At 39.1% G+C, this 14,591-nt stretch overlaps 1 protein-coding gene across 1 annotated transcript in view; it reads left to right on the top strand.

Moving 5' to 3' along the window:
• The first annotated feature begins 510 nt into the window (after positions 1 to 510).
• LOC102231387 (LARGE xylosyl- and glucuronyltransferase 1) overlaps positions 511 to 14,591 on the top strand; it is an 84,437-nt gene continuing 70,356 nt past the window's right edge. Inside the window, exons 1-3 of the mRNA XM_023350436.1 lie at positions 511 to 1,564; positions 2,908 to 3,113; positions 4,085 to 4,383. Of these exons, the coding sequence (XP_023206204.1) occupies positions 3,008 to 3,113; positions 4,085 to 4,383 (405 nt within the window). The 5' untranslated portion in view covers positions 511 to 1,564; positions 2,908 to 3,007. The remainder of the gene's footprint in view (positions 1,565 to 2,907; positions 3,114 to 4,084; positions 4,384 to 14,591) is intronic.

Raw genomic sequence — 14,591 nt, forward strand, 5'->3', positions numbered from 1 at the left:
ATTGTAGCCTAGCTTAAGCTAACCTTAATATTTGCAACTCTCTTGTTGTTACTGTTACGGCCCGGCTCGGATGGCCGCAACAAAAAATAGGGAGGACACGGCAAACCCAACGGTTTTTGACCCCTTCAGAGGCATTTATTAAAAACACAAGATGTTTTTAATAAATGCCCCCCCCCCCCCGCCCGCTGCAGATTGACAGGGTTTTCCCACAGTAAAATATGGTCACCCTAGTGTGTGCAAAGGCTGTGGCCTGCGGGCCGTTCTAATAGTAATTAAATATCATCCAGGAGGCCATAGATAATTAATTCGGCCCACGGGCCTTGACTGTGACATATGTGGTCCACAACAATGGCGAGTGTGGAAAAGAAGTGAAGAAACGTGTCTAAGTAGGGTGAACCAGGTGGAGAAAAGTGTCAAGTGTGATAAAAGAGTATCAGCAAGAATGCAGGGGAAGGTGTACAGGACGGTAGTGAGACCATCGATGCTGTTTGGTTTAGAGACAGTGGCAATGATGAAGAGGCAGGAGGCAGAGCAGGAGGTAGCAGAGATGAAGATGTTGAGGTTCTCTTTGGGAGTGACAAGGATGGATAAAATCAGAAATGAATACATCAGAGGAACAGTTCATGTCAGAGGAGAGACACTGAATACATCGGTAGAAGGATGATGAGGATGGACCTGCCAGGAAAGAGACCTAGAGGAGGACCAAAGAGGAGATTTATGGATGAAGTGAAAGATGACATGAAGGCAGTTGGTATCAGAGAAGAAGATGCGGAGGAAAGGGTTACATGGAGACGGATGACTCGCTGTGGCGACCCCTACGGGAAAAAGCTGAAAGGAAAAGGAAAAGAAGAATGCTACTTAAAGATTTTGTTGTTGTTGTTTGTTTGTTGTTGGGTTTTTTTGCCAACCACCAAACAAAGAAGGAGGACAAAGAAGCTTCCGATGACTGGGGGGCCTAAAGACGCTTCCCTTACATAGATTTGCGTTAGACTCGGACAAGGCCCTCTGTCTTCCGGCCCGACCACACTCCGCTCCACAATGATCCAGTCCTTTTTATCCCTTATCCCTTCGCGGTTCCAACGCTGTGATTGGATGCTGACTGCTTGTCAGGAAGAAAGGAGTGTTGTGTTGAGGCCGAAAACAGGACCACAAGCAATAATTATACAATATTGGGTGATTTGTTAATAAATGGTGGAAGGGCAGGATCCCTGCGGTCAGACCAGACAGACTGCTGTTTCCCTCACCACTCTGCGTCGCTCTCTACGGGTCACAGTGTTCCAAACCTGACGCTGCCTTAACCACACATGATCGGGGTGCCGTGCGGCGACACAGACCGAAGCTTATCTTAGCCCTTTATCCTTCCTATAGCACACAACACGATCCAGCTTTTGGTTCCGGTAACCTGAGGCTGTCGAACCTAGGAAACACTGACACATGGAGCAGCACAGAGTGGAGCCACCATGTCGCCTGCTTGAAAATAGATCCGGTGCTGAAACTGCATAACGGCGTTTAGAAGCTGGTTTCCGTTTTCTCTAAAATCAACCTGTTCAACCCTCCGCATCAGGTGAGCTTGTAATTCTCTAATCGAGGAGCTCTTAAACTACAAATAGGAGTTTTAAAATGTGAGGTTTGGTGCTGAGGCGGCCATAGATGGTGCAGATCAACACCGAGTATATGATCAACATTTTCACAGAAGTTAGTCTGTCATAATAAACTATCTGGCATAAAATAACAATAGCATATTTTTTTTTAAATATAAAAGGATCATGGACTTAATTGCAATTGTAGCAGAAGCAAGATGCGGTTTCAAAACAAAACTTAACAGGTTTTCTTTGTCCAATAATCTAATATATTCTATTAGAATATATTGGAACAGTTAAATTTTTCTACATTAACAGTTTGCCTTAAAATATCATTTAAATGTATCCCTTTTGCTTTCATGTTTTTTTAAACCCTCACATTTCTTTGTTACTGTTAATTTTCTTAGCTTTAATGAGATTCCAGTTTTGTAATGTTGTTGGGGTTAATGTATTACTTCTTATTCTGTTTCAGAATCCATCTTTATAACATAAGTCCAGTTTTTGGAATTCAAGTCAAGTTTATTTGTAAAGGACATTTCAGCGACAAAGCAGTTCAAAGTTCTTCATATGATAAAAACACAAAACAGAGTAATCAGTTATGAAATATGCATAAATATTGCGTTTTGTCAATGCCGTCATCGAAATACTCTAGAATAGTCATAATCAAATATATACATTTTCCAGGATTAATCAATGGTAGCTCTAAACAGGTGGGTGTTTAGTCTTGATTTAAAGGAACTCAGTGTTTCAGCAGTTTTGCAGTTTTCTGGAAGTTTGTTTCAGATTAGAGGAGCATAAAAACTGAATGCTGCTTCTCCATGTTTGGTTCTGTTCTGGGGATGCAGATTATATCAGAAAAAGAAAATCTCAGTGGTCTGGAAGGTTAATGATAAGTATTATCTGAGAGCCAGTGTAAGGACTTTAGAAGTGGGATGATGTGCTCTGTCTTCCTTGTTTTAGTGAGAATGCAATCATAAGCGTTCTGGATCAGCTGGAGCTGTCTGATTGATTTTCTTAGGAGACACTGTTCCAGTAATCAATACAACTAAACACCTGGCTAAGTTTTTCTAGAGCTTGCTGGGACATTACTCCCAGCAAGCTCTAGAAATGTTCTCCAGGTGACAGAAGGCTGACTATGTAACTGTCTTTATGTGGCTCTGAAGCTTCAGGTCTGACTCTATCACTTCGCCCAGATTGCAGGCTGGTATCTAGCTGTAATAACTGAAGCTGTGAACAGACTTTAGATCGTTCCTCTTTGGAGTCAAAGATAATTACTTCAGTTTTGTTTCTGTTATGGCACCTCAACGCATTGACTTGTTTTTTTCAGTAAAAATGTTACAATGGGAGAAAAATTGTGAGAAATCAAGTGGACAAAATATGCTCCACAGAGGTCAAATTACCTCTCAACACTGACTTCAATTCAGAAGATGCTGGGAATATTTCGTGGACGAAGGAAGTTCCTGGCAGCCTCTCTTGTCTTGCTTTTCATCCCCACACTCACCTGGCTTTACCTGTCAATTGGAAATTTTCAAGGTAAGAGTGAATATTTATACCCTTCCTCTTCCATACCCCTTTCAATCTTGCAAGGATAAGCAACTGTAGAGAATGGATGGATGATAAGAGTGTCGATTGAACAAAAGTTTTACAAATAAGATGTGTGGTGATGCAACTTTATTATATTTTTAAGCTATTGTACAAAGCAGCCCAAAGTTGTTGCTTTGGTATTTACAAGTTAAGTTTGTATCTACTTTGCTTGTTATGTCAACTAAAGAAAAAAAAAAAACAATAAACAAATCTCAGGCTGGAAAGGTTTCCTTCTTGTTTCCTCTATTTTTAGCAATAATTGCTCTTGCTGTTTTCAAAGCTCTCTCTAGCTTCTCTCTTCTCTGGCCTCTTTGTTCAGTTCTGCTGTCTGTATTCTTTCTTGTTTATTTGGAGTTTATTCTGAAAATGTTATGTTTATCTGAAAGCCTCTCTTTTTCAGCACTAAACAAAATGTTTTTTGTTGTTTTTATTTAAGGAAGCATCTACAATTGACATTTTAAAATACTTTTTTTCTGAACAGCTTGGTGCGCACCTCCACATGCTACCAGTTACCCTTTTACATTAAATACTAATGTTTATATTTTTTCTTTCTATATTTTCCAAATAATCCATTGAACAATCTGTATGTCATTATTATTGCTGGAGGAAAGAAAGCTTCACCAAGCCCTATTGAGCAAGAAATGATTGAAACATTGCAAATACTCTTCTAAATGATCTAACAAAGAAATCTTCCATTAATGTGAGTTTTAGATCTATGCAATAACAACTGTTTTAAGTGGTCATCAAAAACAGTTTTATTGTCTGTAGTGTGTTTTGGTATATCAGTAAAACAATGGTCAAGATTTTGGTCTACAAAAGCTTTACTGTTTCCCTTACCTAAGACTCTTTTTGCTGAAAGTCATTCCTGTTTAGTTTCTGGCCTCCTGTTAAATAAATTGATCCATCCTATAATCCAACAGTGAAGCCCCTACGCCTATCTTCATTGGAAGCACAGTCACCTCCACCACTGGGTGATGCTAATGCACGGCTGGCCTTGGAGCTGAGGATCCGAGCGGTGGAAGAGGAAAACAGGGCCCTGCGCCAGGAGCTCAGTCGTCCTCTCAGGAACTCGTCTGCTTCCTATACAAACATCACAAGCAAAGGAAACCAAAGCCGAACTCATTTAGAAGAAGGCACCAGTAACAATGATGGACAAAAGAATGCTGCTGTGGGGAACAACTCCAACTGTTTACAACATCAGTTAGTGGATAAGTGTGAGGTGAGAAAAGTCTTTGGTTTGCCTCAGGCCCATCACTCTAAACATGCCTACATTAAATCATTAGTGGTTATTGAAGCAGGAATAAAATTATGGCATTAAGAACTATATTCAGTTTCAGATTCAAATGATCTTTATTGACATTCAACATAACATCAGAAATGCACTGCAGAATGAAATTACAATGTACAGTATATTAAGACACAAACAGAAACTAGCTGGATAATCTGTAAAATAATATAAAAAGAAGAATAATATAGAATAAAACCCAAGTAAAAAAAAGGGGGAGGCTGTGCAAGTGCAAATGTTTGCAATTTGTGCAAGAAATGTATCAGGAATAATATATGCAAAACAATCAAAAACAGTTAAATATTATTATGGTCCTGGATTATTTGGAGTAATTCAAAAGTCTGATGGCAGTTGGGTAGAAGGTGTTGCAGAACCTTACTGTTCTGCATGTCTGGCTGCAGGATCTTCTGCCAGAGGGTAGGAGAGAGAACAGTCCATGACAGGGGTGAGAGGGATTCTTGTCCTCATGAGGTAGCGTTGCTACCCACAGTGGGTGGCAGTGTGACCCCAATCACTTTTTCACCTGGCCTCACCACTCTCCCCAGTGCCTTCCTGTGTGAGCTGCTGCTCTCATGCCTCGGAAAGATGCTGCTGGTAAGCACACTCTCAATGGTGCCTCTGTAAAAAGCGATAACGATTTATGGGCTGAAGTGTGCTCTCTTAAGCGCCTGCAAAGGAAGTGCCAGCAATGGTGGGCCCTTTTGACACTGAAGTTGGTGTGATGCGACCAGGTGAGAGTGTCTGCTATGTAGACCCTGAGGAACATTAGGTGTGTGACAATCTCCACAGCAGTGTTCTGGATGTTGAACAGGGTGTGGACATGGCGTTTCCTCTTGAAGTCGATCACCAGTCTTTGGTTTTTCCCACATTCAGAAACAGGTTGTTGTTGCTGTACTGTTCTACAAAGTTTTACCTCCTCTCTGTAGTATTTCTCACCATCCTGGATGAGACCCACCACTGTTGTATTATCCGCATACTTAATTATATAATTTATATTGTACTTGGCACAACAATCATTGGTCATCAAGGTATTAAGTGGGTGGTTAACCCTTCTATTCATACCAGTTGAACCTTTTCAGGTTTGCATAAATGTCTGTGTATTTTAAATTTTTTTGTGACAGACCAGGACAAACTACAAGTGGAACAAAAATCCCACATTCATTTTCTATTTTTTATAAAAATGTGAAAACTGTGTGAGGGTTATCTATTCAGGCTGTTTCCCCCTAAATAAAATCACTGCCTTCATGATTGTTTCAGTAAAGAAACACCTGTGTACATGAGGGGGGTTTTTTTGGTTTCTTTTTAACGTGGCCTGTCTGGTAATTTTTGGTAAAATTATTGGCTGAGTGTTAAGATAAGGCCCAAAAGATTTGCTTTTAGAAGCGAGCAATACGGTTTTCACCATGATGCTCCGCTTCATATACTGTATATCAGTGGTCCCCAAACTACGGCCCGCGGGCCAGATGCGGCCCGCCTCCACATTTGGTCCGGCCCCCTGAACAATACCAGAGTATTTTCATATATGTGCATTTTTATTTGATAAGTTGGACTTTTGCAATAAAATAAATGTTCCTTAATAATGAACTTTATTTATTATTAACTACTAGTTAGTAACTATTTTATACATGCATATAATTGACCCTAACCCTTTTTTTATGTGGAGAACCCAGTGTTATTTGGTTATTATTTATTTCATAAATAGTGTTATTTCCTGACTTTTGTTCTCTGAAGAATCCAGAAAAGGTTATTTGATTGTGCTTTCTGAAAAACAATACATTTTTATGTTTAGGACTCTTACAATCGTCACACTTTTTCTGTTACAAACTGACCCCGGCCCCCCATCAGAGAAGGGACAAGTTATGTGGCCCTCACAGGAGAAGGTTTGGGGACCCCTGCTGTATATACTGAATGGCCATAAAAAAATGTAAAAAACTTGCCGAACTCTAATATTTTGTTGGACCGCCTTTAGCTTTCATTATGGCCTGCATTTGCTGTGTCATTGTTTAGATAAGCTTCTGTAGTATCACAAGAGTTATTTCCATCCAGTGCTGCATTAATGTTTTACCAATTGACTATGGTACAGTCTGACCACTGCACAAAGCCTTCTCCAGCACATCCCAAAAATTCTTTGACCACATGCTGTTGCTGAACCTAGACCTGACCAACTTCAGAAAGCCCAAATCATAGCACTGAATGCACAGACTTGTACAATGGATACTTAGCATGATGGGTTTATCACTCCACCTGCCTCTCTTCTTACCCTAATGCACCCATCATTCTGGAACAGGGTCAATCTGGATTCATCAGATCACATGATCTTCTTCCTATGCTCCAAAGTTAAACCTTTATGTTCCCTAGCAAATTGAAGCTTTTTTTCTGGTTAGCCTCACTGATTGATGGTTTTCTTAAGGCTACACAGCTGTTCAGTCCCAATCCCTTGAGTTCCCTTCACATAATGTGTGTGAAAATGCCCTTACTTTCATTATTAAACATAGCCCGGAGTTCTACTGTTGTTGTTTTTTTTTTTAAATTTTAACTTTGATTTTCCCAAACGTTTAAGTGACTGCCTATCATGATCATTGAGGATTTTCTTCAAGCCACGTTTCTTCCTCAAAGACGATGAGTCCCCATTATGAGTTCAGCAGTCTGATGGCAAGTGGGAAAAAGCTGTTTCGGAACCTGGTGGACCTGCACCGGATGCTACGGAACCTCTTTCCAGAGGGCAGTAGGGAGAACAGTCCATGGTGGGCGTGTGAGGGGTCACTGATATGTTTCGGCCTCAGGACACGCATCCTGCATCGATGGTTGACCTGACACTTCGCCCTTTTGCCTGAGCTGGGTGTGGAAGGTTGTTGCCGAAGCAGTTTCTCCTTGTGTGCCTTCTTCTCACTCACATGAGAGTTACCAAACTCTTTTGCAAGCTCAACCAGGAAGTCCACCCGTCTCTCCTGCACCCCAATGCATGCCTGATAAAGCACATGTGCATTCAGTGCTGCCATGTCAATCATGTTTGCCAGGTTTGCTGACCAGCTGTCACATAGTGATGGAAACTTGGTCACCCCCCGCAAGATAATGACTGAAATAAATGCCATTAGTTCTTGTGAACTGAATAGGCGAAGCAGTCACCTATTTATCCTCCACAGTACAAAAGGCTGCATGCAAATTTGCATGTGCAAAGTCTCCCAGATCTCTTTTGCTTACACTTTTTGCATGATTTTTTTGAGGTGGATCAACACAATTAATTTGGTTAGTTTATTTCTAAACTGTCATTTTAAACCCACTTAGCTTTATTTAAAAGAAAAACATTACTAATTTCTTTTAGAAAAACCTTTGCATATTTCTTGAAACAGATTGTATGTTTTGCAAACTCTATGTACATTTGGCAAAATGACCAGGATAATGCAGCACAACATTATGGATCAGCTTCAAAAGGTCACATCTCTCCAAAAACACTTCATGTATGCTTCAAAACTAAACTGAAGAGAGTCTACTGTAGAGCTGCCTCCATCATAGATCGCACCCACCCCCAACATGGACTATTCACACTCCTACCTTCTGGCCTGACGGTCAATGGCCACGTTTACAATTGAAGAAGGGATGCTAATTTGAGCCATCAGAGTCGTCAGTTTGGACTCAGGGTCTTTTGACCCTCTTTCGGGACGTCAGGGGAGAGGTCGAAAACCCTGGTAATGCCAGTGCTAATCTAGTTTATAATAATGTGTTGGACAGTTCTTAACCCAATTTTAATAGTTTCTGCATTCTCCTTTGATATTTTCTTCGCTTGATCCATGTCAATTATTTGGACCCTTCTCAAACAGACTGACATCTTTTCACAATCATGGGATTTGTCTTTCAACATGTTTAAGAAATGAGAGAACTCATTGCACCAGTTGGCTTTAAATAACTTGTTGCCAGCTGAAACATAATCGCCTATGCAGCAATTATGAATAGGAGGCTGGTACCTATTTGCTTAGTTAAATCCAGGTGGTGACATTTTTTTTTTGGCCAGGCAGTATCCTGGTCAAAAAAAACCCCCGAAATTGCTTTGGGTTTATTTCAAATATAATAGACACAGTGTTCTGCTCCCACTGTGTTTCCAAGTAACAGTTGTGCAAACAGATAAACTCTTAGACGATTGACAGGCAAATGTTTGGGAATTTCTGCAGCTATGTCCCGGGAATTCCCGGAGGTGGGAATGGTGTTGAGCAGCTTCAGGCATTGGAATTTCATTCCGATTGTCTGGAAGCATATCACACTCATATCACACCACGTCTCTAACAACAGATGTGACTGGCAATCTACTGATTCCACAATGAAGCTGTGACCTCTTCTCCCCATAACTCCTTCCGTTCCTGCACAAGTCTTTAGCATGTAAGGATAAGATCTCCTTGTAATACTGAAGGCATCGAAGACTGAAGATCTAGCAAGGGACCTGTTACTTTGGTCATCCAAGATTGCATATGTTTTCAGCTTCTTCTCAGGAGACTCCTTTGGAAAGATCAACACTGGATAGATTTTGGCACAAGAATGACTTTCAATGTCACTTCCACACACTTGTGGACAGGTAGAGGTAGCAGTAGGTGATGCTTGATCTTGCTCCCCGCCGTGAACGTCCACTGGCTGCCTTACAGCTGGTGGTGGTGTTGTTGCCCAAACTGCTGGACTAGGATGAAGGGCTGAAACATGACTGTTGATGCCGCATTCTGCACAGCTTATCTCTGTACTACAAGTTTTGCCTGGTGATTGGTAGAGGCGCAACATCTGAAGCATATTGAGTTTTTTTTAAGGTAGATCTTTCGTTCCTCAAAGGGCATTTCTCTGAATGCTCTACATCTTGTCAGTGCATGGGGTTTTCTGTGGATGGGACATTCTTTATCTACATCCACAATCTTTGTCTCAACTATAGGTTTTAGTTGTGAGTTTTCAACTTCTGTCCGACTTACTGAGATGGGTTCTTTCCTTCTGTGTTGTCAGGTCTAAATACCTATTAAACAAACACAGGAAAGACAAGAGAGTTAGATTCTTTGTTTCTCGCGAGGAGAGCAGACAGAGATGTGCTTTCAGTTACAAATCTCCAGCCGCTCTGAAACACATCTGTCTGTTCCTCTCTTTTTATTGCTCTTTAGGAATCCTGCCACACGGGGCGCTGCAACTCTAAAAGGGTGGAGGGGCACATAGTTGCAGCGCTAATGACATTCACTAATCTAGACACATGTTATCTATACTCTAGATCCCTTTTGCTCCAAGCACGGCGTTGAATCGGACACGTTGTATAGCTTCAAAGCAACGGCTTTGTAGCACAAAGAAGCACAGAGCAGAGTTTATTGTCAGGCTTGTAAAACTCTGCTGGGAGCAATTAACACCTCCATCTCTCATAGGAAGTCCTGCAGGGCAACAGCTGCTGAGAGTAGCTGTCACCTCTCTCTTCCAAGGAGGGATTAGGAAGAAATCAGAATTAATTAACATACAGAAACATTATCTAAATGTAACTACAAGGCTACATGATACAACAAATATTTGATAATTACTAATAATACAATTTACCTAACATTTCCCTCCTATTTAACATATATTTGTTGACGTCTAATATCCCTCCAAAAACAGTCACTTCAAATGATTTTCAGCTGGGAGATCATGTTTTGGAAAGCAAACATGTTTACACTCAGGGGTCACACCCAGTCCAAAAGCCAGGATCTGGATACCTGCCAGAAGAATCCTCATCAGAGTATCCTTTGTCAACATCAGATTTTTTCTCTAATAAAGGATACATCTATGCCATCTGGTCCTCCATGGGTGAAATCGCTGTGGTAATGAGACGGTTAAACAAAGAACGCAGGCACGGAACAAAACAACATCCACACAAAGTCAAAATTGCAGCAAAAACTGCAATTGATACTAAGACAGAGGACACAAGGTTTCTATACTTCCCAAAGGCATCCATCCATGCATCCCACATGGAAGTATCCACTCCAGAGTGTTCCTTCATTTTGCCATTAAGGGTACGAAGCCCTGTAATGGCCTTCGTCAAGCTCCCATCAGCTGCTGTATTGTTTGGCAAAAATGTGCAACACTTTTCTCCAAAAATCATGCACACCCCTCCTTTCTCAGCCAGCAGCATGTCAAGAGCTATGCGGTTCTGAAAAGCCATCAGTGAAGTAGCAGCCAGCTGTTCATGCACTGCCTCGAAACCAGCCTGTGTCCAGTTGCCCAGTTTTTGTACATTGTAATGGATGTAATTTATTCCGTCTACGTTTTTGTTTATCGTGCACCACCAACAAATTGTAGATTCAAAACCAGCCCCAACCTGATCAACTAATTTATATTCATCAGGCACTCCACGAGGGACTCCGATGGCATCGATGTATGTCGGATCAATATCTGTATTTTTCCATGTCACTTCACGTTTCTGTAAGTGTTGCCTCTTCTGAAACAAAACACTAGACAAAGAAAGTATTAGATCTTTAGCAGATGTAGGATAGACATATACAGGTAATAACAGAGAAACTAATGCACAAAACCCTGTAATCACCAGCTTCAAAAGACATGTTTCCAAAGTAATGTTTTGCCAAAATGTTAAACATATGCAGATCTTCCTCTTAAACCAATCTTATAAAATAGAACTAAACAAACAAAACAAAACAATAAACAAAAGCTTAAAATTTGCTGCAGTTGTACAGTTTACATTTATCATCAAAACAATGAATATCAATGTGAATTAGACAGTCCAGTTTAAATTACTTTTATAGTACAAACTGGATCTTACTGGTTATTTGTCTAAAACATTCTACATGCGTTCCTTAAACAAAATTCAAAAGAGTTAAACTTGGAGAAATTATAATGTCAATGTATAATTTAACAAATCTAGACATTTTCAAAATATACCAATTTTACCTAGGTCTTTTACTTGTCGTTGAATTTAAAGTTTTATTCAAAATCGTTTTAAATGGATGTAAATCAAAACAAAAATCAAGTTTAGAAAAATCATTATAATCCCACCTGAGTACTTTTACTGATTAGTGATAACTTTAATCAATAACAGATTCTTCAAAACATTTCTTAAAGCATTCTTGCTCCATTAAATTAATGCTCTGAAAATGGCTAACACAATAATATTTTTAATTTCTATAATTATTTTCCCAAGTTAATTTACCAAAATATGCTTCAGTAATCGCTATAAATTTGTTATCTATTGTTTCAAAATCCTTTAGCCCATTGTCAGAACATCCTTCAATGGAGAACGACTCAAATCCATTCAAAAGAAACATATATTTCACCAGACCATATCTTTCCTTTCACTTTTTATGTGTAACACAGATCAAACATGTTCTTCAAATAAAAAATTTTATTTAAGTAATATAAAAGATAAACCTATAACATATTCTCCCCCCTGATGATGCATTACCTGCTAATGCATCACAATTTCTACTACTTTAAATAACGATGTTGATAAAACAGGTTTATGATGTTCCCTGAGAAATTCTACCAAATTCAATGCTGCCTTTTTCCCAAAAGGTAAAACTCGTCAAAACAAACAAAACAATTTATGTTAGCATGCTTTAAATCTTCAAGATTACTATTTTCCCAAAACACTTCACATTACAGTTTTAAAGCTCCTTATCTCATTTTACTCTTATGATTGTCAGATAATTTATTTTACAAACTCCTCAAAAATTTTCACTAGTGTTTGACAAGGCGTGTTTACCAATTAAGACTCTGTGAAGGTTTTGCATTAACCAGCCAGAGAGATGTTGAAGAAAATTCAAAATATAGTCTACAAAGAAAATCCAAAAATGATAAATTGGGCCCAAACTAAAATCAACATAACAAAGTACAATTCAGTTGGTAACAGAACAAACTCAAGCACAAACTGACCTAACAAACAAGACATGAGGGGAAACTTAAATAGTGGCTGATCAGACCATTAACACACACTAGCGGTAATTAAACACACAAAAACCTAACAAATACTGGTCAGAATATTACCAAATCTACAAATGAAAGAAATTAAACTAAAAACCAAATTTCCCCCTCCCTGGGTGAACAAATGGAATGGCCCGCTAAGGAAGTTTGACACCCATATATGGACACCAATCAGCTGGAGCTCATCTGTATGATGAGCAACAGGTCCAGAGGAAACTGGTAACTCAAAAGAAAGAAATTAATTTGTTATATTTAACAAAATATAAAGAACGGACACTTAAAGTTAACTAAATGAGTGCACAACAAATAGCCAACCAAAAAGTCAGACCAACGAAAACAAATTCAAAAATAAAAAATCCAAACTACTCACTACTCAATATATAAAGTAATATTAAAGGAAAACAGTAAATCAGTGTTTGGATGCAAAAAACTTATATTTAACATTTTCCACATTATTCCTTGCTCACTATGTATTTGCATGTTTAAACTATCTACACTAACCCGAGCAACCTCTATTGTCAGATCACAAAACAAACCCTTAAGCCTACCATAAACCCCTCCCTCACTTCTCAGAGGGGCCGACTTTATGGCAGGAAAGAGAATTAATAAGGATTTTAGGAGGAACTCTTAAATCTTCTACTGCTTTATTAGGCTTTGGCACTCGAATCATCAGATATGTTTTAGTTTCTTCTAATTTTAAAATTTGAACTTAAAAACCTTTTGTCGTTCCACTACTAAAATTGTAACTTATATTCTGATATTTTGTCAGGAGGTACTTTTAGATGATGGGAGAGAAAGTGATTTACATCACACCTTCTCGTTCTGTCTTGCTGAGTTACTACAAGTGGGGGTTACTTCGCACTTAAAAAAATAGTGGTTTGCAAAGAGGCTTCATATGTTAATTAGTTGAATCTAGTGGGGTAGCAGTTACAGCCCAACTCTGTGGCCCCCCTGCGGAGCTGCTGCAAGGGGGCTGCAAGTCCCCTGATCTACATTATTCTCTACAAAAGTTCCACCAGATCCTCTTTGATTAACCCATAAGTTATTTCTAACTTAATATTATCCTTCAACAACAAATTTGTACAGTGTAGCAAACTTTTTCTATATTCAATCAATTTCTTAGTCAACAAGTGAGTTACTTCTATTTTATTCTGTCTTGATCATCCATAATTCCTGTAGATTTAATAATATTTTATCTATCCTAAAGTTTTGGTCAGTTTAAAAAGACTGATTGTGAAACTATCTAGAATCGGTTGCATACTGCAGTTTGTTGTTATCGGAGCAATGCCTCTTACAGTTAGAGCCTGTTTCTCTAAAGATTTTTTGTTTTGTCTGTATCCTCTACCCATTTTAAAAATCCCATTGTAGCTAATTGTATTTTATTTTTATTTCCTTATTTCATTTGCAGCCCTCTCTTCTTTCTGTAGGCACTTTTGAAATGAAATGACCTTTTGTAATGCATTAAAAGTTCTTAAAAAAGAAATAAATCCATAAATAGAGTAATGTTAATGTATCTGTCTTACCATCCCCCCAGTTGAGACATGCGAAAACGCCATGGCTCAATATAGCAGCCCACTTATACAAGTTGTTTTTTGGCAAGATAGGCCTATTTGCAGGTCTCTTATAGAGTTGATCTTCTATTTAGTACTCCATTTTTAATCCAAAGATCCTTTTCTTTTTTCAGGACTTAATTGTTGCATGTCTTTTAGGATCTTTTGTCATATGTTTGATTTTTTTTTTAATATATATAAGACCTTTATTTGTCCCTCCGCTGCTTTTTTTTTTGCCATCTCATCAGCGAAGGCGTTCCCCAGAGACACGTTATCTTTCCCTGTGGTGTGTGCGGCACATTTACAAATTGCTAGTTGTTTTGGTAGCTGCACAGCTTGTAGTAAATCTTTTAATAGGTCTGCATGAGGTTGCGATAATAATGTACTCATACAGGAGAGATGCCTCGCAGGTGATAAAAAAAATCATATTTGTTTGTAATAATAGTGCTGAAACTGCATGTGGTACTTTTAATGTTAACGGATGAAACAGTACAATAGGAGCACTAACTTCTACTGCCATAGAAGCAGCAATCACTGCTCTCACACAGGGAGGCTGGGCGCACGCCACACTATCAAGTTTGGAAGAAAAATAAGCTATTGGTCTCATTTTATCACCATGTTGTTGAACTAGCACCGAGGTCATATACTGACCTTTGCAATCCACCATCTGGA

This window comes from Xiphophorus maculatus, chromosome 17, assembly GCF_002775205.1.
Source record: "Xiphophorus maculatus strain JP 163 A chromosome 17, X_maculatus-5.0-male, whole genome shotgun sequence".
NCBI classification, from domain to species: domain Eukaryota; kingdom Metazoa; phylum Chordata; class Actinopteri; order Cyprinodontiformes; family Poeciliidae; genus Xiphophorus; species Xiphophorus maculatus.